The sequence below is a fragment of the Acromyrmex echinatior genome, chromosome 15, assembly GCF_024713525.1.
Source record: "Acromyrmex echinatior isolate Ae372 chromosome 15, ASM2471352v2, whole genome shotgun sequence".
NCBI lineage: Eukaryota > Metazoa > Arthropoda > Insecta > Hymenoptera > Formicidae > Acromyrmex > Acromyrmex echinatior.
The window spans coordinates 792,930-817,375 of record NC_141866.1 but is presented as its reverse complement, the minus strand read 5'-3'; the positions used below and the strand labels follow the sequence as shown (position 1 = coordinate 817,375).

Genomic DNA, 24,446 nt, shown 5'->3' with positions numbered 1-24,446 from the left:
TTTCATTTTGGAACTACTTGCATTGGAAGTAGCTAAAACGGATATAAATTAAAGCCAATAGCACCGTTTACAATGAATTACGCGAGATGAGTTGTGACGTATACAAACGTTGCACGTGCATGTCAAGGCTGAACGCGTCATTCCAATCTTGGTGGTTGGCTCAATGCCCACAGCATCTGTACATTCATCTCTACACAAACAGGAAACCCAGGATCTATATACATAATGATCAATAAATATAAAATGACAATAAAATTTGAACAAGTTTTAAGCATAAAAATAACTAAAAATAAAGTTTTAAAAATAACTAAATCAACTTGATTTTATACTGAAATATTCATTGGAGTATCTACTACTTAAAAAATACAAGTTTTTTACTGTAAAAAAAATAAGTTAACAGGTCGAAATTATATTATTGTTTTTCCGGAAGCATGCATTAATCTTGCTTTGCCATTTACACTGAAAAAAAATTCACGAAATTTGAATAAATATTTTTAATCCGAAGCGCTACTACAGTCTGAGTATTAAGATGTTGAACTAATATATATATTGTCAAACAATTGAATTAATTTCAGAAATGATAATTACGCAATAAGTTTATTACAGTTTTTTAAGATTAATTTGGGAAATTTCGGGGGATTATTAATATTTCAGATTAATTGCGTTTAATGCCGACAATCATATCGGTATGTAATTATCATTTCTGAAATTAATTCAATTGTTTGAAAATATATATATTAGTTCAACATCTTAATACTCAAACCGTAGTGGCGCTTCGGATTTTAAAGTTATTTAACATAAACGGTCTTGTTTCCTATCTTATTGTGAATAAATATTTGTTTAGATAATATCAATGAGACCATTTACTTACAGTAAATAAATATTTAAATACAATAGAGAAAGAGAGAGAGAGAGAGAGAGAGAGAGAGAAAACGCTAATAGAGAATGCGAACAGTTAAAGTTAGATATTTCGAATAATACAATATATTCTTTGTTAAATTTATTTATTTAAGATATGATTGCTCAATAAGTTGATTTATTGCGCAATCGTATCTTAATCTTATTTATGTAATTCAAATTATCGACTGTACCTTATTATACATCGTGGTTTCATTATGCCCCAGGTTTCCCTATGTTTTATTATGGAATTATTTCTCATAAAAGAATCTTTTTCTATAAAAAAATATGAAATTTAATTTAATGAATCAAAAGATTGCAGCTACTAACTTTTTGATTAAACCTTTTACGTGGTGTAATAAAGACAAGAGGTGGACTAAAGGTGGACTTTGGATCCTTTTGTGCATATAAGGCATTGGAACAAGTCACCTTCCATATTAGAAAATGATTGTATAGAAAAAAAACTTGAGACTTTATGACTTGTGATTTGTTTTTAAAAGAATGATGGCTGACATGCAGCGTTAAAGAATGTAAAAATCGCAGTGAAAGTTTGAAAGTAAAAAAAGTAAAATTTTTTTCTTTTCCAAAAGACAATGAATTTGTGGCAATTTATATTAAATGTAAAAAAAATTATTTAATTAAAAAATGTTTCAGCACGTATTTATTCGACTCATTTTCTTTCAATGCTATAAGGAAAAACCCGAATATTATGGAGATAATTCTCCAACAACAATCAGAAGTCTTTTATCTAACGCTCTTTCTACAGAGAATACGTTTTGTGATCAATCTAGAGTAGTGTAAATAATATTTTATAAAAATAAATAAATAATAATCCTGTACAAATAACTTCAAATAAAGATTTAACCTGTGAAATTCTATTAAGAAATACAAAAATAAAATGCGCTCCTTACCCTGATGAAGTGAACGGCAAGATTCACGAAATGTTGGCATTAGTAATGGATAAAAACACAATAACGCAAACCTTCTGGTATTTTTAAAAATGGAATATTTTTTCTAATTAGTTCAAAGTATTTTATTTATTTTTATTTATGTGTCTTTATCTTCTTCTCTCTTCATATATTTCGTTGAAATGTTTTTTCTAACAAATTCTGACAAAATATTTTATTTATTTATTTTTACCCTTTTCATATGTATAAATAATTTAATAATGTATATTATTATTATTATTATTAACTAGGGGATTTAATTATTAATCATAAAAGTCATAATGTAGTAATTCTCAACAAAATAAATTTATTAGTTGTCTTTTCCGTATTTAAATTATACCATATTTTCAGTATCGCTGATTGGCTGATATATTAATATGGCCGGCCCTTGTTGCATCATCCTCATTGATTAATCACCTTCTTGCGCAAAAGCACATCTCTTTTCTTTATTACACCATAATCTTTTAGAACCCTGATTATAAAAACTTATTTATAATTAAAAGGAACAATCAAAAAACGATTTTTTTTGTCTACTAATGGAAACAGAAAAAATAACGAATTTTATTGATTTTAAAATGCTGAATATTAGTTTTTATTGAAAATATGGAGAATATCGTTATTTTTTAGAAAGTCTTACTTCTCACTCTTTCATGATATATGATATTTAATACGAATGAGGTATTTTATGTAAAATTTAATATGCAAAAATATTTCTTAATATATTAAACGAAAATCTGATAAATAAAATGAATTCTAAATGAAGGAATCAAAATAGTCATTTGACTATTTTTGTACTATCACCAACTTTCTATAAACCGCTTTCAGCTGGAGCAACGAGTGTGGATATAGCGGTTTTCTATCTTCTCTATTTATTTATTTTGTGTTTCTTATATTTTATATATTTTTGTGTTTTTTATATTTTTTGCATCTAAAATATATTTATTTTGTAATTTTTTCGTAATAATTTTTTCAATTTTTCTTAATTTTTCGTTTTTTTTAAAGGCTTAATTAGCCTATTTTTTCTCAGCTCATCTTATTTTTAACGGCATTATTCTCATAATCATACGAAACGATCCCATTAGTTATGAATTTTTATAATAATTTTTAATTTATAATTAGTGACAGCACAAAAAATGACCAAATGATCAAATAATATCCGCTATTTTCTGGGATCCTCATTTTGCGAATTCATTTTATTTATTAAATTTTCTTCCAACAATATTAATAATCTACGCATACTATGTAAGTTTCACATGGAATACTCATATTATCTACTCGTATTGAAAATCATATATCACGAAAAGGATGAAAAACAGGACTTTAATCTGAAAAAAGATGTTTCCCATATTTTTAATAAAAACTAATAACATCATCGTATTTAGCAAGTTTTTATTATATCGATTGATTGTAGTTTGTTCACTGAATATGGTTCTGTGAGAATCGAAATGTTTGAGATTTTAAATATGATATTATAATTTAATATACATATAAATCGGATTTTGTACACTAACAGCGTGCGCTTGGCCTTATATTGCCCTTTTTTGATACTCATTTGAAATTTTTAATTCGTAAAGAAGTTTTTAGACATTTTGTATAATTTTCCATTATGTTACTTTCGTAATGTCAAAGTCAGAAATATGAATCAAAATTTGTTTTTATATAATTTTGAGCTGCATAATTTGCCATGTTACTTTATAATTTCAATTAAATTTCACGAAGCTTGATAAATGATGATAGTCTATTTCAATTTCGCTGGATTGCAATGGGTCAGTAGGATTAGTTTCGGCGAAAGTTGCATATATAACGCGGATGATGAACGATATGCACTGTATTTCCGAATATATTCCTGCTTTCCATTTTATCTATTTTTATTATTGTTATCTTTTCTATCTGTGACAAAATGATTATCAAAGTAGAGTATTAAAAAATTATCAGGTAGGTAATAATAGCCATGTAAATAGTTTGCTATTTTTGGATGAATAAAGTTTGATTTTCAAGCTTTTGCAAACAGACATTATGAGATTATGTCCTCAATTTCGTCAATTTTTCATTTTCTTCGAATTGGAATTTTATTGTATTTATTAAAAGAATGTCACGATAGAGAAGTCTAATCTTCATTAGATTAATCTTTGTTTATTGTTTTTTCTCCGATTAGTAACTTCAATTTTTGAGACAGTGACGTTAAATTAACAACTTTTTTTCCTTTGAACGTCTTTCTTTCGGATAATATCGTTCTCAAATTTTCGTCGACACTGAAATTACGAGTTGGCGCAGTTAATCGAGGTGCGAGCAGGCTGGCCAAGTGGAATACGCGGCTGACCGTTATTTGACCCACCGTGAGGCTCAACGAAAGAAGACTCACTTAAGTTCGTCGCGTACTTGCGTAAACGCAAGTATGCAATGAGTTTAAGTGTAAGTACAATGTATAAGCAAGTCTAAATTTATAAAATATCCAGTAACAATTACATAAAATAATATAATTTTATACCGATTTTACCTTACATATATATTATATACATTGCACATTTATATTCCATACGCCTACTCTTATGTATACGTCAATATCTATGTACCTATACTCATATATACCTATTTATATGCTTTCATCTGTTGTACCATATGGTACGTATTGATCCGATGTATTGCGATAAATGATTTTGACTGAAATTTTTTAAATCGTGACAAGAAAACAGAATTATCACAATATATCATTAATTTAAATCCTATCCTATTGCAAATTGAATAAAATTCCATCACGCTAATCACGTGATAATGAAGTTGAACCGCAAAGAAAATCTCTCATCAATAATCCGTCGCTTTTCGTATAATCGCTACGATGAAGAGGATATATGCAATTGGCGAGGTTTGATTTCTTTTCCATATAGTCGTAACTGTGTGTCACATATTCACGTTCTTATTTTATGTGATGTGAGATATATAGTCCCGAATATGACCCAGATAGAAAGCTGTAGAAAATTTTTTGACCGCCTTTCTCTGAAAATATTCAAAATATTGGAGTTGAGTTTGTACATTTACAACAATCTAATAAAAAAAAATTGTTATGACAAGATAATCAATCATGTGAATTCAAAAAAGTTTTTAAAAAGATTGAGGATAAGTGGGTCTTGTTAAGAATTCAAACCATGCTCGGATCAGGCATACATAATATATACATATACAGGCCTTCACTCTGAAAAATATCAATGTGGATTTAATACCATGCGACGTATATAATTCTCATTGTATTGGTTGTTAATATTAACACCACACACAAACACACACACACACACACACACAATATTTAAAATCCACTTAGAGTATATAAAATTAATATATGAAATATATATGTTATAAATTTATGAATATATTGGAATTTGATAAAATAAAGAATTTTCTGAACAATTAAAAAAGCCAATCGTAACATTATGACATATAAAAATCATGAGAAGATTTCACCTTACTTAACTACAAAGCAATTCCTTTGTCTTAAAAAGGAAATTATTCAAACTTCCAAGCGAACTTCTTCTGCTGTTTCCGGCGATTCGTGTGCATTACTTCCTGAAGATGGACAGAAGCTGATGGATTAGCAAATATATATTAGATGCGCAAATACTTCCGGCATCTTTTCTTGCTAATGATCATGAATACACGACCTTCCTCTTTTCTCAATATTACGACAAACGAAAGTTAGTTTGCACGCTGAACACTACACAGTCGCGCGTAACAGCCACATGCCCAGACAGCACAAGACGTCCTTAGGATCATTCTGAATATGTCCGAGGATGTCCTGAGATATTTTAAGGACATTCATATATCTACGGGACATCCTGAGGACGTCCTCAGAATGTTATCTTTAGAACACTTTTTTGAAGTCTCAGGACAGCCTCAGAACATTCTAGGAACATTCTTGTAAGAGTTTTAGAATTTGAAATAAAAACTTATAATTATTTAGATTCATTTAAGAAAGAAATATATTTTAATTATATGTGAATATAGTTAAAATTACATTTTTGACAATATCTATTTATAGTATGAATGTATAATTGTGACATATATCGGATATGTCACAATTATACATTTATATAGGATAGGATTCATCAAAGTAGTTCTTATTCGATTGGAGAAATCAAGCGATGCAAACTAGAGTGCACCTCAGAATGATTGCTTGTAAGCCATAAAATTAAACCATAAAATTAATTCCAGAATTCGGAGGGAAATGCTTTTTTTTCATAATTTTGCCATACACATATTGGAATATGCTGCTAATCAATGATACTCATTTTATAATTATATATGAAAATTTATTTTATATCCTGTAACGATATCCTCTTTACGATATCCCATGATTGTTCTTGGGAATGTCCTCGGGACCTTTTGAGAATGCGTTGAGGTTTTCATTTACTATATCAAGACGTCGTTAGGACGTCCCAGGACGGAAATAGGAAGTCCTCATTATTTGTCCTGAACATCCATGTGTTGTTTGGGTAATTTCTCTGAGTGGCGCCAACTATAGTGTTTGATCAGATTTTCGGGAAGGAAGGCATATTGCTTAAATGGCCACGCACAGATAAATTTACAGCTCGTGAAACCACGTTGTGCCACATACATCGTCGAGAAGGCTTTGCTTCTCGATCGGAGGATGAAAGTTGGCGCAGAGAATATCAAAGGAATTCATTATAGCGTGTCTAAGAATCGTCAGCTGTGATATGCTTTTGAGGTTTTAATAATGTTGTTAGCAGATTGATGTAGATAGAATTACGAAATTAATTTAATTTTAAGATACATAGCTTCATCATGAATACAAATTTTCGCAAAATTGAGAATAAAGAAGAAATAATTTTAAGAAATTTAACTTGTTATAAAGAATTTATAATTGTTAACATATCAAAGCTATCTGTTATCTAGCAGAAGACAAATGAATGAAGGAAATAATTACAACTCGTTAATGCGTATTAATGGATATCGTAGGATTCCAAGAAATTTTTTCAGTCCTCAATGCATGTACGCAGTAATTATAATTCAGTCATTAAATTTCCTTAAAATTCAAATTCAAACTACTTGACACTACTTGCTTAATTTGAAATATTCTTCCAAAAAGAATGTTCACTGTCTTTTTCACTTTCCAAATTGAAATATCTGCGCAATAAAACATTTTTATATAATCCGTTTTTATTAAGTTGTAATCGATGTGCATACGATTGTGCATCGTACATTTGTTCTTTAACAATTTTTTGTAATCACTATAATATTTGTTCCTGGGAGATGAAGATATTTCAAGTAGTGACACGAATGATCCACTTTCGTCATCAACTGGTTGACGCTTGCGTGCTTGTGATACTCCATTTACAAAGTTCCAGTTTCTTCGGCCGACCCAAGAAATTGGGGACGCGCTGGTTTTCTTCTCCCTTCTAGCAATCATTCGCTTTTTCACTTTCCGAATCATTGTGCTGCGGTAACGTTATTAGAGATCCACTTTCGTCAGTGATGGTTAAGGTCGTTATTGGCGCATAATTTCTGTCTTTATAGAGCCATAATCTTCTGAAGGAAGTTCAGGAAGCGTTGCAGCCGGTTTTCAATAGTGTTGTAGTCGTTTTTTTTTAGCTTTGTGAAATACTTTGGTGATGAGCAATTTATTTTCATTATTGATAACAATGTGAATTACAAGAGAATTTCTATGCGACGAATATATCAGTTCTTACGGAAAATGATCTTTGTATTTTATCAGCGAAAGCTCGAATTATTTAAAATATGATTTTATTGAAAAAATGTTACTATTTTTTTCAGTCTTACATTTTTTAGATATTTAATCTAAAAGTAATCAGATATATAAAATATAGAAATCTCTTCGCACGCGCAATATGAAACGTCTTCTCTGTTTGATAAAATGCACATGATATAAGACGTATCGCGTGTGGTGCCGGATTAAGAAACTTTTGGGCCTGAGACACTAAAAATTTTCGAGTCTTTTACGTCCTTGAAAAAAATACAAACTCAAAAAATAAATGTCATTTATAAAAAAAAATAAATGTCATATATCTAATAAAATAAATACATAAGATTTCTTTCGTTTTTTTTTGTTTTTCGGAACTAGAAACGTGTTTATAATTCATGTTTTTTAAGAAATAACAAGAAGGAATAATGATTAATATTAATTTCATTTAAAGTGAAACCTTTTATATATAGCATTTTTGAACTTTGCATCGCCCTGGGTTAGATTAATTAGTATTAGTATGTTTTACTATTGATTGATGTTACATGTTCAATCAATAGTACAGAATGTGACGTTAATCAAAACCAGATCGGTGCAAACTTGCTCGATTCAAAAACGTTAATGTAGCAAAGCTTCTCTCTGTTAGTAGTATACTATTACTTTTGTGTTTTCGACTCTAATACAACGCTTAACGCAATCACATGACAAAGAGAGAGAGAGCGACCATAGAGCATATAGATATGGGGGAGCATTGTGGTTCAGAATTGTGAGAGAGAAGAAAGATCCAAGATGAGAGAGAAAGATATATATGAAGATGCGTGTAAAACAAATATACATGTATCTCTGCGCATGCTTTAAATTTATACAAAAACTGTATACATATATTTCAATAGTAAGTTATAGTGTCTGCCATGTTGACACATGCGCACAAAGGACGATGAGAGTTCCATATCTTTCTTTTTCGCACACATCTTGGACACACATTTGGGCCGGAGGGTATAGACACAGGAGGTATAGACAATGCTCCCTCCATGCTCTTAGCCATAGACATAGGCCGCGGTCCGATTCATGCTCACAATTCTCATGGGCATCATTTGTTTTTGTTTAACATTTTGCTGTTTAACAAACAACAAGGATGAAATGATCTTAAATTGTGTTGTAAGAATTGGATATAGTATAAAATCGCGGTTATAATATCAGTTATGACAAGTGACAACATGCACGGCACACTCACGAGCTGGCCGTCTACTGGCCTGGCGATCAAGGAGTACGTGGGAATACGCGAGGCGTGAATCACAGAGTCCCAAGATTAGGCCTTCGCAGCAACCTGGCCCTGAGGTATGCGCATCATGCGCTTCGTATATAATCCGTCACTGATATCACGCGACGAAATGAACATAAAAAGAATTATACATCTATAGATTTAATTAATTTATTTAAAAAATCGATTATTTTATGTAGAGTTAATTGCACATACAAGACTGAATGAATATATATAAATTAAGGATTAAGATGTGATTTGAATATTTTCGTTTTTCTAAATCATTTCTGGTTTTAAATCGTGTATTGGAAAAAATTTCCTTTTAGCTTTTTTAAATCTTTTTGTTTCAAAATGTGTGCCACAATGTACTAAAAATTCTTCCGCGGAAGAAATGTTATACCGAATTTGAAAAAAAGAGGAAGAATCTTCGATGCGGCTCTTTGAAGAAAGAATAGCAGAGAAGATCGCGAAGACATTGAGAAATGTTCCGCGCATAGAGACATTTTTTTTTATGATTTAATAATATTATATATTGCATTCACAATATCTTGGATTTATTATTGCTATCGATTGCCGTCGTGGTAATTTACATACACTTCTCGCTGAATTTTAATTAGCGATGTACAATGTCACGTTTCTTGATAAAGAGCTAACCGATACTTATTTCCATGTAAATTATAATTTGTAATTATAATAATGTAATTATAATTACGATGAAAATATATTCATAATGGAAATTATCTCTATGCGGAATCGTTATGACTGTCTTAGGAGACAACATTTCCCAAATCTGCAAAGGCAAATAAAAGACAAAAACAATTTCAAAAATTCCTACTTTTGGTACTATCCAAAATCACGACGAGAACAGTAGCAGGATAATAGTTTCGTTTTTATTTCACCTTTTCATACTTTATACCTTTATATTTTATACCTTTATACTTTATACCTTTTTACGTTTTTTATATATTTTTAATTTTTTAATTTTTATTTTATTCTTGTATTCATTTTGATATCACGAATATATTAATAGAATACATTTTATATTTTGTTTTATAATAATATATTTTGTAATAATACACTTTGGTATAATACATGTTATAAGAATTTGAAATAACATATTTTTGAGACAATAAATTTGAGAAATACATTTTGTAAAAAGATGAGAAAGTTAATTTAGAAATTACATTTTCTGTTTTTAGCTTGCGAATATTTTCAAGCAGAGTTGAGAGAAATTAATTAATAAGTTCAAAACTAAATAAAAAGTTAAAACTTAAATAATAGTTAAAAGTTAAATAAAAAGTTTATAAAGTTTATAGCTTTCAACTTAATGTAGTTACTTTTAAACCTTAATGTATTAACCTTTTTCTTTTTAAATTAAAGTTTTTTTTTATTTCTCTCTCTCTCTCTCTCTCTCTGTCTCTATACATATATATATATATATATATATATATATATAGGATGTCTGGAAATAATCACCAAATATTTTATGGGCAGGTAGAGAGGATTAAACTGAGTCGAAAAGTTTCTACCATTTTGCAATTTTCGCAATAGTTAACAAGATATTAATTACTAAAAAATTGCCAAATATTGATCTTAAATAATTTTTTACTCAAATACTATCAACTTTATAGAAAAGCTGCAAGAGACAAAAATCATTTATTTTCTTTTCATAAAGTTCTGAGAATTTTTTCAGAATTTTTTATCAACTTTTTAGTACTGCATTTTTTTATTATTACCAACATGAAAAAATACGGTATTAAAAAATTCCAAAAAAATTCTTAAAAAATTCTTAGAGCTCTATGAGAAAAAAATAAACAATTTTTATCTCTCGCTATTTTTCTATAAAGTTCATAGTATTTGAGAAAAAATTATTGAAGACTTTTTAGTAATTAATATTGTATTAATTATTGCGAAAATTGCAAAATGATAAAGGACTTTTCGATTCAGTTTAGTTTGCTTTGCCTACGAGCATTGTCGGATGAATTATGGAACACTTTGTATATATACATATATAAACGCTAGTTTATTTTCTATAAAATCTTAAACATTGGAAAATTAGTTTGGAAAAAGTTCAATGATGCTCATAGTGCCTAAAGATGAACGTAGGTTGGATCTGCATTTAGACAATCAATGCAAGCAGAATCAAAGGAATCAAATCAAACCATAAGAAACCAAAAGTAAGAACCAATCGTATTGAAGAATCTTGCAATAATTGCAAATCTGCTTTCTCAATTGTATTTTGTAAGTGTCAATGGTTACCACCATGGACCCATGACCATTACTATTACCCAAAGTTACTATTCGTCAATCAACATGCAATTATGATGGAGCGTCAATGTCATGGTTACTATCTCACTATTGACTCCCAATTATATTTTTTAAGGGATTCTTAAATATTTGAATTCGTGATGTCAGTATCAATTAAAGCAAATATTCTGCGATACATTAACTTTTTTTATTCTTTATTAATATTAAACGTTCTCATGTTAATTCTATTATCGCGATAATAAAGAACAGCATATTAAATTTTTGCATATTTCAAATGATATGTTTTCATGTTATTAATTTAAAAAATGAAATATGTATTTAAATCTTAAATTTGTATTAGTTTTGTTATTAACATATTGAGACCAATTTTTATAGGTGTATCGCAAGAGTCGAAGTTTATATTTTAAGAATAAAGTAAACCGTCATTGCACACGTATATTATATAACATACCTGAGGGACTGGTGAGAGCACAACACTATCCAAACGGCTGAGAGAACAATATTTGTCGGAAATCACGAAAATCCATGTCACACGGTGTGTGTCGCTGATGCTCACATGTTAATAAATGCGTATAAAAAAATTAAGGAATGGAAGAGTTATTATTTCATTACTTCTTCTATTATTTTTTATAACAAAAATTTGATAATGTTGCAATTTTTTATGATACTTAACTAATTGCTGAAAGTGCATTAAGACTGGGAAAGTCATTTTGAAAAGTAACTTACAATAATGTAGGAAGTTAGGCAAATGAGAGTTCGGTGTGGTACTTAATGCACAATCATTGGTTGTATGTATGTATAAATTATATTTGATTTGCTGTACATTCGAACGATTTTGACGCTGATACAGATTATAGCTACAATTTTATCTTGTATAAAATTTTGTAAAATTAACTTGCTTAATTTTGTAATAAAATTGTTATTTCACGTTCCTGTTCTTCAGACATCTGTTATTCCATTGCAATCATACCGGTTTTTGACCATAGTGAAATATTTGGAAATATGCAGTAGGGACTTATCTGATACGGTGAAAACTTCATTTTTTTTTTGTTCGTTGATGTCGCTGGAATCACTCAAACGTTCGAGTGTACAGCAAGTCAAATATAATTTACATATATTTATAACCAATGATTGTACATTAAGTACCAAACTCTCATTTGCCTAACTTTCTACATTATTTTAATTTCAAGAGTCCATAACTAATAATTTTTATTAACTTAATCACCTCATTACGCGTTTATTTACTAAAAATTGTTATTTATGATGAGTAACGAGTAGCTTTACCTCGTTACAAATAATGTTTAAAAAGTGACGAGTTAATTTTTAGTAAGGAGTGACTTTTCCAACTTGTTATAAACAACGATCAATTAACTTTCCGACCTGATTTTATTATTACAGTCATAAAAAAATTCGTCCCAAAATCATTATTATAACAGAATAGGGATAAGGAAAGTAATGGTGTTACATGTAATTTGTTATTTCTATTTTCGGTGAAAAATTTCTTTCTTTCAAATTTCTTTATTTTATTTTCATTAATTCCGCTTTTCTTCGTCCATCTTATATTTGTAATACAATTAAGAGAAATATGTTTCCTTGCATGTAATATTTCAATATATCAATTTTTAATTTTATTTCTATGTTTTGTATTTTCTTATGATTGCAGGTACCAATACCAAAGAGTACAAAATAGTATGCCAAATCAAGGCAGAATATTAAGTCGCATCTTTCTATTTTGCGTTTTCCTGACCAATTCGACATGGATTGTTGTCGGTATGTACATTTAAAAAAATTGTTTTATTGGATAAAAAATATATTTGCTTATTTTTATGCGTGTGAAATCTTTATAACAATAGAGTTGTTTCATATGGGTAAATATTTACACAAGGTCAGTCCGTTCAAAAGTCAATGACCTTGAAATATGTTCTCAAGGTCATTATTCCGAGTAACATTCAAAAGGTCTTATCCATCACTCGTTGTGTAATAATTAACTAAATAATTAACAAAAAATATATTGAACACATCATCGTTTTCTGACATATATGCATACTTCTACGAAGTGGCAGTCCGAAATTTTGAAGTGTAAACGTACTCGTGCGTCAATTCTAACATACACGCACGCACAAATATCCCAGTAAGTAAGAAACATTTTGGAACATTTCAATAACATTGTACAATAGCAATGTTACAATGTTGCTACAATGTTGTTGAAATGTTCCAAAATGTTTCTTGTTTACTGAAACATACAGAGGAAAGCCCCCTATTATGAGATAGATGCCTAATACAAGATAGCGGTGTTTCTGCTAAACTAATAAACACTATCTATTAATTCCACCATGAATTTATTGTGGAATGGATTCTTGGATTGAAAACTATTTAGTGGAAAATTTATTATTAGATCATGTCTGTAGTCATTGCAAAAAAAGACTTTAGAATTTGAATATCTTCAAGTTTCATTGAAATGAGCTTTTAAACCTTGTTTATTAATAAATAAATAAATATTTGGTAATAAATTTTTTATGTGGTGATAGAGTAAGGTCGTACTAATAGAAAAATATGTGATATGTTGAATCGTTTAATTACAATTAGATTTGATGATCGTAAAACCGTAAGGCGTGAAAATCGTAATATGAGATGTCCAGAATATTTCTAATATGAAATATAACCTATGCTTCTATGTCGTAGTGAAAATCGTTGCTAAAATATAAATGTTATTATATAACAAAAAGGACAATCGGAGTAAACATTGAGTGCCTGTTTCTGCGATGCATCTGATGCTCAACTACCTGATGAGTCAGCTAGGTACAATGCATCGCTGTGTTTAGTTGTATTTTCGAAACATTAAATAAAGTTTTTTAATTGCAATACTAATTTTGCGTTTTATTATCGATTTCTCGGGACATCTCATATTAGGAGCACAATTTTTTGACTTTGCGATTTGCTCACTTTTTACATTTCTTTAATTTATAAAAAAAATAAAATTTGAATTAAATTTTATGTAATATCTTATCTTAAAACTTAAATTCCCTTTAAAATGACTTATTATTTTTTTAATTCTGTCCACAGATTCTAGCATTTACCCAAAATAAACTCGGTATCTCATAATAAGAATCTTTCTTGCGTGCGTGCGTACGTGCGTGCGTGCGTGCGTGCGTGCGTGTGTGTGTGTGTGTGTGTGTGTGTGTGTGTGTGTGTGTGTGTGTGTGTGTGTGTGTGTGTGTGTGTGCACGTATGCATATAATGTGCAAAATCCAAGCAACCTCTTGATGCGCATCGGTTAATGCTAATGTTGGAGGAAATTAAACAAAAATATATAGGTAACTTTAATACATGCCGTATCTCCTCAACAAGAAATCATATAAAGTTTTATTTTTTTTTTAATTTGCAAGGAAAAGTTCATATTTTACGATGATTATCACAACATTTGCGAAAAAAATTCATTACACCCCATAGAGTGCAAATTATAAAATTTTTTGGGGACGTAACACATCCTTACTTTAGAAAAAATAACGTGCAGTAATATAAATGTGCAGAAGAAGGATAAATTTAAAATTTATCGAAAACTTCTTAAAATACAAACTTTACCATTAAGAGTAAAAAAAACTTTTAAATATGACCATTTTTCACGAAATTATGCTTACTTGAAGTTATGCAAAATTTTGGTATTTTATGTTGCGATAATCTTATTGACAAATGTACGTATAGAAATATGTAAAAAAAGATGTGTATATTACATTGCAGTAATATATTATTGATATATTTTTGATATAGAAATGATATGTTTAAAATTGCTGAGATAGAGCCATATCAGTACGTTATATTTATCGTTATATATTATATGTAACATTCCTGATACTCATATAATATTATATACATCTAATTGTAAGTTATATGTGCGGTTTTTTGCGGATACACACAAATAATTTATCGAAAATAAATAATTTTGAACATATTGCATTTGTCTTGCAGGCTCATAGCCTCTGTAATTAAACAACCGCTTTTTTTCCGATTTTCGCAGGAAATCCCATTTGCTACAGAACGAAACGGGAAGTGGAGATAGCATCGACCAACTGGACCGCGTTAGCTGACGAATGGATCGCAGCGAAAGCCAGAGCTGCCGAGAAGATGGATGTCGCTTTACTGCCATTCAATGAAAGATTTCGAGAACTACCGCCTACAGCGGAAACTTTTATCGTTAATGGCACGAGCCCGGAACAGTTGGAACGGGTAAGGGAATTTTTTCAGGCACAGCCGTTAATGTACAGCCATTTCATATGCACGCATATATAATAACCTTGCGAAAATACAATTTATCTGAAAATCATCTGCTTTCTTACGATTGCATTTCATCGATCTCGTTTTTTTCGACTTTTTTTCTCCTTTTTCTTGTCTCTCTGCTTCTCGTCTGACATCCTACAGAGGAGAGACACGACAATGTTGTCGCGACTCCTACTTCAGTGCCCAAATACTTTCACTAAAGCAATCTCTGACAAATACCATAGCGAAGGCAAGTATGTATCTTCTATTCTTCCTATTCGTATGTCACGCATACAGTGTATAAAACAGTGTCAATGACTTTCACTCGTGAAAGTTGCGCGCGATCATTGATACCATTCGTCATTGCTTCCGTAAAAGAAAATAGCTAAGTTTAGAAAAAGCAGCTTTGTAATTATTGTAAGATTCTTTAATATGATAGTTCTTGCCCTTGGTTCCTATGGATCTATAAATATGTAAATCAATCATATTAAAGAATCTTACAACAGTTGCAACGCTGTTTTTTCACAGTCAATGCCGGCAGGTATTTATAGGCGAACTTCCTTTGATCTTGAAAGAGGTATACGCTCGATTATCTCAAGATTGCGATCGACGCGACGGCGCATAAAAAGCGACATGCGGAAACTTGTTTTAATCCGATCTATTTTACGTTATGAAACGATATAACACCATGGATGCACGCTGATTAATTTTCAACTCGTATCTATACATTTGATTACAGTTAAATTATTCGCGGATGTTATGGGATATGGAAACGGTCCAACCAAACGGACACCTATCTGGATTTGTGGACAAAGCTCTTAAACTGCTAGACCTAAGACAAGTGATGATGGAAGTCGAAACTTCTGTTATGTCCAAGGTCTCTTGTACTGCTTGTAAAGTCGGCGCTGGTTTATTGCAGCACTACATAAAGAACGGCAAGAATGATGAGGAGATCATGGCTAGCATTTATCAGTTCTGCGTATCTCTCAACATACAGAGTCCCCGAGTTTGTCACGGAGTAACCATGCTCTTTGGGGTAAAGCCTGAATATACAAATATAGGGTGAGGCATTGTAACTAACTTATATATCTCGAAAAACTTAAATTGTAAGTATAAAAAATTATTGTATAAAAAAGTTGCATGAATTCGAAGAGATCATTACATAATAATACATAAACTACACAAATTCTAACCCACGGATACAGCAACTAGCAGGTGACGCTCATGTCATAGCGTTTTTTCTTGGCTGCACTATCGCCCACTAGTGTAACACTCAGACAGTGTACTGTGTTTCCATGGCTGGTGATAAGCGAACTCATTCAATATATCATGTTTCTCCGTGTAGTGCAAATTTTATGCATGAAATGGGATTTTGCTACGTCCGTCTCAAAGGGACGAGTAGAGCCAGTGTAATATTTAAAATTTGAAAACGGAAGTCAAGCGGAAACAGGGTTTTAGCGCAATAATGATGTAGTATACCATGGTGTGCACCACTCTAATGTAGCTGAGTGTAGCGTTTGCACGCAATGCCTACTGCACACTGAACGTGATGAGTGATGAACGACGAACGATATCCAATAAAAGCTGTGCTTTTTCTCACGTAACGACACAAAGCAAAGCTTTTATTGGATATCGCTCGTCGCTCATCGCTTATCGCTTATCCAGTGTGCAGTAGGCACAACTGGTGCGGTGCGAGGCTGCACCCAGTGTATCCCAAGAGAAAATGCTAAAAAGAGTGGTGCCAATGTGTCTAATGCTGATTGGCTCCTCCATTTATAAATCAACTGTTAGTTAGAAGAAAACAACGTAAGAAAAAGAAGAGATTAGGACTTTTTTATTAAGACTAAATCACTCGTTTGCGCAATCTATTTCGCTATCCTCTCACGATTCTTCAGCTCTTTGTTGTTATCCATGTTACACTCAAGGGAGAATATTGCGTAGTTTATAGTTGAGCGACAACGACTAACCACGTTACGATATCGCAAAGTCGTAAACTATATTTAATCACAAAGTCGTAAATTATTAGGTGTTGGAATTAATTCGTAGCGTTTTTTAATGAAAGAATGTTATTTATTTCACATGAGCATTAAAAAATACATTAATGAAAGTACTTCCCATCACTTGTAAAACGCTACGAATTAATTCCAACACCTAATATATTTAATTGATTTTGGAAATTTAGAGTAGAAGGTACTGAATTTAAGACATTTACCTTCACAAAAATAGCGGGTATTGAAAACTGATGCTACGCAATATCACGTTGTACATTATCATGCTAATTAGAGAAAATGGTATCTATTGCCTGCAACGTGTTCTTTGAGATGCAAAATATAATTTAATTAATTACTATTGAAATATCTCAACAAGTAGGCTAAAAAACTGGTTTTCCTCACTTCATTTATGGTTATCCCGCTTTATTCCCAGTGTCCCCTATGTGTGTTTTTTTTTATACCAATTCATCATTTTGTGCATAAAAATAATAATTATCAAAAAATTAACGAGATATTTAATATTTCATGTCAATGAATCATGTGCCAGTAAAATAACTAAAAGCTCCACCAATTATTGAAGGAATTATATTACGTAAAAAAGCTATTGATTGAACGTATACAGAACTTGATTGGTTCAGCCGTTATTGAGATTCCAAGAAACTTTATCCCTTGTATCTTTATCACTCGCGATCTCGTGTAAAAGAGCATTGTAGTGTCGCTGTGCTTGACTTAGTGCCGAGACACTATCGTGTCTCCTGATTATGGATACGGCGATGCTGCAAACATTTTGAAGTATTTTTTAACTGGTCGGTTTGTAAAATTCTTTCTTCTAATAGGTCCATCAAATGCTTCAAAGCATTTGTAGACAGACTTTGACCACAGTCTATACTATATCAGTTCATTTAAAAAAAATTAGGTTAACTTCAAAATTTTTTAAACACTTTCATTTATAAAAATATTTATACACTATTTATAAAAATATTTATACACTATGTGATGATCACCTCGAAGTCATGCAACTTTTGTACATAACAATTTTTCGTACAACTTATAATTTGTAAGTTCTTCGAGATGTGCAGATTATGATAGTGACCCACCTTGTATTTACTTCTATATTATTATATATGTATACAGTGTATACAGGGTGTTTGGGAAATGTAATGATCAATTTTTCGCATAGGAGCAGAATGGACTAAACTGAGAAGAAAAGTCCTCTACTATTTTGCAATTTTCGCAATAGTTAATAAGATATTAATTGCTAAAAATTGGTCTTCAATAAGTTTTTACTCAAATACTATACTCAACTTTATAGAAAAACTGCAAGATTTCTTTCATTCTTTTAGAATTTTTTCAGAATGTTTTAATACTGTTTAATTATGTCAAAAATGAGAAAATGTAGTACTAAAAAGTTGCTAAAAAATTCTGAAAAGAGTAGAATTTTATGAGAAAAAAATAAACAATTTTCGTCTCTTGCAGTTTTTCTGTAAAGTTGATTTGAGTAAAGTATTTGAGTAAAAAAATGATGACCAATTTTCGGCAATTTTTAGCAATTAATATCTTAACAATAAGATTGGAAACAAGACCGTTTATGTTAAATACATTACTTTAAATACGAAGCGTCGCTACGGTCTGAATGTTAAGATGTTGAATTATTATATATATTTATAAATGAATTAATTTCAAAAATGATAATTATGGTGATATGGTTGTCGGACTTTCAACGCAATCAATCTGAAATATTAATAATCTCTCCCAAATTTCCCAAATTAAATTCAGACCGTAGTGGCGCTTCGTATTTGAATTAATATCTTGTTAATTATTACGAAAATTGCAAAATGATAGAAGACTTGTCTTCTCAGTTCAGTCCATTAAATTCTACCCCTATGCGAAAGATTTATCATTATTTTCCAAACACCCTGTATAATGTTATAATGTTTACTTTTGCATAAATAACGAAGATTAAAAATAACCAATTTTTAGGGAGAAGTGATTTATGTCCTAAAACAAGTTAACATGGGTCCGGCGCAGATCTGCAGCTTCGTGATCGGCGATGCGTGCGATGATACTTTTAATCCATTGCATGAATGGGAGGTGGCCTTTCCACCAGTAAAAAAGCCGCCGATCAAGCCGCCGATCCCGCCACAGGAAGGCGCGCCGACGTTCAAAGTCTTGCACATTTCTGACACGCACTACGATCCGTATTATCACGAGGGTGCGAATGCAGAGTGCAACGAGCCGCTCTGCTGTCGGTTAACAAACGGCGCTCCGTTGACTGCCTTTGCCGCTGCCGGACGATGGGGCGATTATAGAAAATGTGATACGCCAAAGAGAACGATCGATCATATGCTCAAACACATCGCCGACACACATTCGGTAAGTAGCACATGCGAACGATTAAAACATATTCTATAGGTTTGTTTCGCGTTGTATGCTCCAACATATTCCAATATGCCTCTATCATAGCTCCTATTCACTCTAATGTGAATGAGTGAGTGAGTCACGGCACCGTGAACAAATCTTATAATTGCGTAAGTGTAATTGTAAGTGCGGTTGTAGTTGTAAGAATTGATCAATCACAATCAAATGTATTCGTATGATATATATTACGTGCACTATAAGTTTTCAGCACTAGCAATGAATATCGAAACGAATAGTATTATATATCTAGGCGTTCGTATATTACAGTCAGTTGACTGCCAGTACTGAAAATTTGTAATCCCTGTTGTGCCGAATTGTACTAACAACTGGTACTACTGGTAGTAATATACGAACACGACCCTAGACCGAGCATTTGAGGAGAATAAAGCTGTGGGAATAAAGCTCACGAGAAAAGGACATACTGATTTTAGATTTTTGATACTGTGTTCTCTCTCATTCCGTTAAACAAAATCGAATAGCAAATAGAATTTTTTTCGATTCCTTTTCTTAGATTTTCAAAACGCTTTGGATACATATTGTTTTCACGCTTACAGCGCTTATAAGCATTGTTTGTTCTTGTTTAATATTTGATAGACAACGAAGACTGTTGCTTGCAGCGTGTAAGCGTGAAAACAATATGTATCCAAAGCGTTTTGAAAATCTAAGAAAAGGAATCGAAAAAAATTCCATTTGCTATTTGATTTTGTTTGTCTCTCACAAGGGAAGTTTTACAACTATCCGGATTTGATTCTCCATGAAATATAATATGTTGTTAAAACACGAAAACTAAGAAACATGTATTTTTTAAATAAAATTTGATATTTGTAATATTATAAATTATAAATAATGTTAAGAGTTATAATAATTTTTATTATTTCTCCTAAAAATGAGTAAAAATTTTTTATTCATCTCTGTACATTACTTCCTTATAATATCTCAAGATTATTCTCTTAAAATTATTTTTAATTTTACGCTTTAATACCTTATTTACTTGTCATTTACGTAATAATTTATAATTTAATAAACATACTTAATAATAAATTAATAAAAATAATTTCTAAATGTTTATACACGATAAATTTATATTTTGTATCGTTTACTCATACTTATTACAATAATGATACTTGATGAAAAAAAATGTTTTAAACATAATGACTTCTTGCATGAAAATATTTTACTACAGCTATATTACTGTAATCTTTGATATCACATGTTGTTGAATTTTTATCAAAATTAACTTCTGCTGGATTTTCAAATTCTTTTGGTCTTTCATTTGTAACTTTTAAATCACGAATATTTAAATAAGTTGTTACATCGCGGGGATGACAATTGATTATCAGAGATTGTAATTATATTATATTATTTCATTCATGTAAATTTATATTACTTTCTAATAATAAAACAATATCTGAAAATCTTTTAGTAAAATTTTTCCAAATTCTAAATCCGTAAACATCTAATGGTTGTATTTTCCCTGCAATGCCTTTTGGTATAATCATAACATGTTTTCCTGTATTAAATATTCCTGTATTAAATCTGAAATAATATTGAGACAATATCCAATCCATGAATCGATAAGAACGCTATTAGAATCAATGTTTGGAAAATAAGTTTCTTCTAACCACATTTTTAAATGATCTGTAAGAAATATAAATATTAAATTAATAACTATTTTACGATTGTTATTGAGATTTTTTAATAAAATATAAAATATATCATAGACATAACAAAGAGATTATAATTTCATTTTATTATTTCATTTATGCAAATTTATATTTACTTTTTAATAGTAAAACATTATCTGAAAATCTATTGTAAAAGGAAATTATTTAATTACCTGAAATCATTTTACCAGATTTCGATGCTTTTATTACAACATTTTTGGTGCAAATAAGGTTTTTTATACTCTTGGTCCAAATATACCATTAGCTTCTTTATACAATAAATAAAAATGACAAATTTCCATTACACGATATTATTGATTATATGGTGTATAAGTGTGTTGTTGATGATAGATTGCACAACACACTCTACTTTTTTTACTCCTTCATTAGACAATGATCTTCCAGAATGAATTTTCAATTGGAAACCACTTTGATCAGAATTAAAAACATTTTCAGATCCGAATTGTTCGATAAATGATGTCACTGTTTTCAGAAAACTATTAGCTGTATTTTGCAACTCAACGGACTCTTCTATTGTTCTAGTTACAAATTTCGTAATTTTTTTCGAAACAATTCGGTGGAACTTTTTGAATGTTGATACCTAATTATGAGATGTTTTAAATATAAGATTTAAATTTCCTATTTCTTCTCAAGCTTGTAAAGTCCTTTGTAAATCGATATCCTGAACTATGAATCCTGATTCAACGGCTGCAGTAAATTTATCATGTGTAAAAGATGTAAGATAATTTTTCTATACGATTTCCTGAATGTAATTATTCTTGCCATCGTCTTAATTGACGTTCAGATGAAACTCTTCTAAATTGATGTTGCGGTACTGATGATTTTAGCGGACGATTTCTTTTGTTGTTATTTTTTTCACTAATGTGTCCCAATTCCGTCAATACTCAACAGCTCATCTTTTATAAAAACTGTCAAAATCTGCGTCATCATTTGAACATTGAGAATGAGAATTTAAATTGTCTTCACTCTATGCTTCTTCGTCATCTTCAATTATTTCAGGATTATGTAATTTATAAGGTTTTTGATAATCGAAATAGGTTTCTTCTGTTACTTCCAATCCATTATAAACGTATTAAAATGAAAAACGCTATCCAGCAATATTTTTTGTATGTTCTTTTTTAATTCAACTTTTAATTCAGCTTCAGTTATTGGTGTTTCTGTTAGATATATTTATAGATGTTAAAGTTTAACATTAAACGGATTAATAATCATTTCCAAAGATATTAAACTTTGCTTTGTATCGTAATATAAAAACAATTTAACAAATTGCACAGATATGATTATAATAGAATGACTGCACTAACTGAATGTACATCAGTACTACGTGAATATTCTTATACTGTCCATTTATTATACTTATCTTGAAAGTATAAACTTATATTATAAATTATTTATAAGTTATCTAATCACTTATTATCAGTAATTACGAAAGATTAGAAGAATTTGAAAATCCAATAGAAGTTAGTTTTGATAAAAGTTCAAGAACATGTGATATCGAAAGTTGCAGTAATATAGTTGTAGTTCATGGTCAAGAAGTCATTATATTTTTTCATCGAGTATCATTACTGTAATGAGTATAATGAGTAAACGATACAAAATATAAATTTATTGTGTATAAACATTTAGAAATTATTTCATTATTAAGTACATTTAGAAATTATTACATAAAGTAAATAAGACAAGTAAATAAGATATTAAAGCATAAAACTGAAAATAACTTTAAGAGAATAATCTTGAGATATTATAATGTAAAGTAATGTAATGAAGAGATGAATAAATAAATTTTACTCACTTTAAGGAAAAATAATAAAAATTATTACAACTCTTAACATTATTTATAATTTGTAATGTTACAAATATCAATTATGTCAATTTCCTTATTGATTGATTTATGTATTTTATTGTTCCAACCACAATTACTTACGCATTAGCATGAGATAGGATATAACGGAAGCGTTAATAATTAATTCACGAAAATGATATGTCGTAATGGAACTTTATTACACTTGGTTAAAAAAATAATCTTTAATTTAATAAAAAAATTAAAATAAAAATTTAAAAAAATTGTGGGTGGTGAGAGTATTTTGTTAAACAAAAAAATAAAAAAATTTTTTATTCTTTATAATTTTAAAGTATTCTTGAAATCGTACAACTTTTGTTTAAAAAATTGTTTTCTATCTTTTATACTTCCGATGATATTCTCTTCGAAAGAAAAATACTATTTTTTTTTTTTTCAAAGAAATTTCACGCCTTAAATGTGAGTTAGGGCCTGTATAAAAAAATATGTGTTTCTTAGATTTTCGGGTTTAACAACATATTGGAGAATCAAATCGGTACTGGACAATTGTGAAACTTCCCTTGTCACTCTCTCAAAAGTACACTTTATATACGTGCGCGAACAAAAGAGAATTACCAGTACGCAATTACCAGTAAAGTTCTAAAAAAGTAACTCCCTCATTCGACACAAATTGAAAGTAACATAACGTCAATATCATAATTTCGTACTCCACAATATAATTGTATTATGTAACACTATGTGTTATTTTGTAGAGCACAAAATTATAACATTGACTAACATTGACTATATGTTACTTTTGTGTCGACTGAGTTGTATCTGTAACTTTGTTACAAGTAACGAGTTACTTCCATTCCCTGAATAAAGTAAATGAATTGATTCATTACTACTGTCGATCTAAGCCTACTCTATAACATGTTTTTTTATTTCTTGTTTTGTGCCCTCTGCCTTTTGTTTTTGTGCTTTTTGTATGTTCTTGGCTGCATTCCATTTACGCTCGTGAGCATTTATTCTTGTTTAATATTTGATAAACAACAAGGATAAAATGATTGCGCGTTGCGGGCGTTAATGGTTATTCTACAATGTGCTTTTTATTTTCTGTTTCTTACTTTTTGCTATTTTTTTACATCTTGTCTTTGTGTTTCTTATTTGGTTTTTTGTTTTATGTCGCCCAAGATAAAAATTGACGAACTTCAAAAGAAACAGGAAACTCGTAACAA

At 30.1% G+C, this 24,446-nt stretch overlaps 1 protein-coding gene and 1 pseudogene across 4 annotated transcripts in view; one reads left to right on the top strand and one right to left on the bottom strand.

Annotated features, from left to right (window-relative positions):
• Window positions 1-24,446, top strand: part of LOC105151251 (sphingomyelin phosphodiesterase) — a 47,286-nt gene that overhangs the window by 9,762 nt on the left and 13,078 nt on the right. For all 3 annotated transcript variants that reach the window (XR_015547605.1, XM_011064853.2, XM_011064852.2), the window contains exons 2-5: window positions 12,747-12,853; window positions 15,099-15,307; window positions 16,077-16,373; window positions 19,309-19,701. Coding sequence is in view for 2 of the 3 variants with exons in the window: in XM_011064853.2 (XP_011063155.1) it covers window positions 12,775-12,853; window positions 15,099-15,307; window positions 16,077-16,373; window positions 19,309-19,701 (978 nt within the window). In the remaining variant the exon portion in view is untranslated. The remainder of the gene's footprint in view (window positions 1-12,746; window positions 12,854-15,098; window positions 15,308-16,076; window positions 16,374-19,308; window positions 19,702-24,446) is intronic.
• Window positions 20,306-23,359, bottom strand: LOC147907188 (uncharacterized; annotated as a pseudogene). The gene is made up of 3 exons (XR_015547566.1): window positions 23,356-23,359; window positions 21,584-22,481; window positions 20,306-21,384 (listed from the first exon to the last, which is right to left on the bottom strand). The product of XR_015547566.1 is annotated as an uncharacterized LOC147907188 (transcript).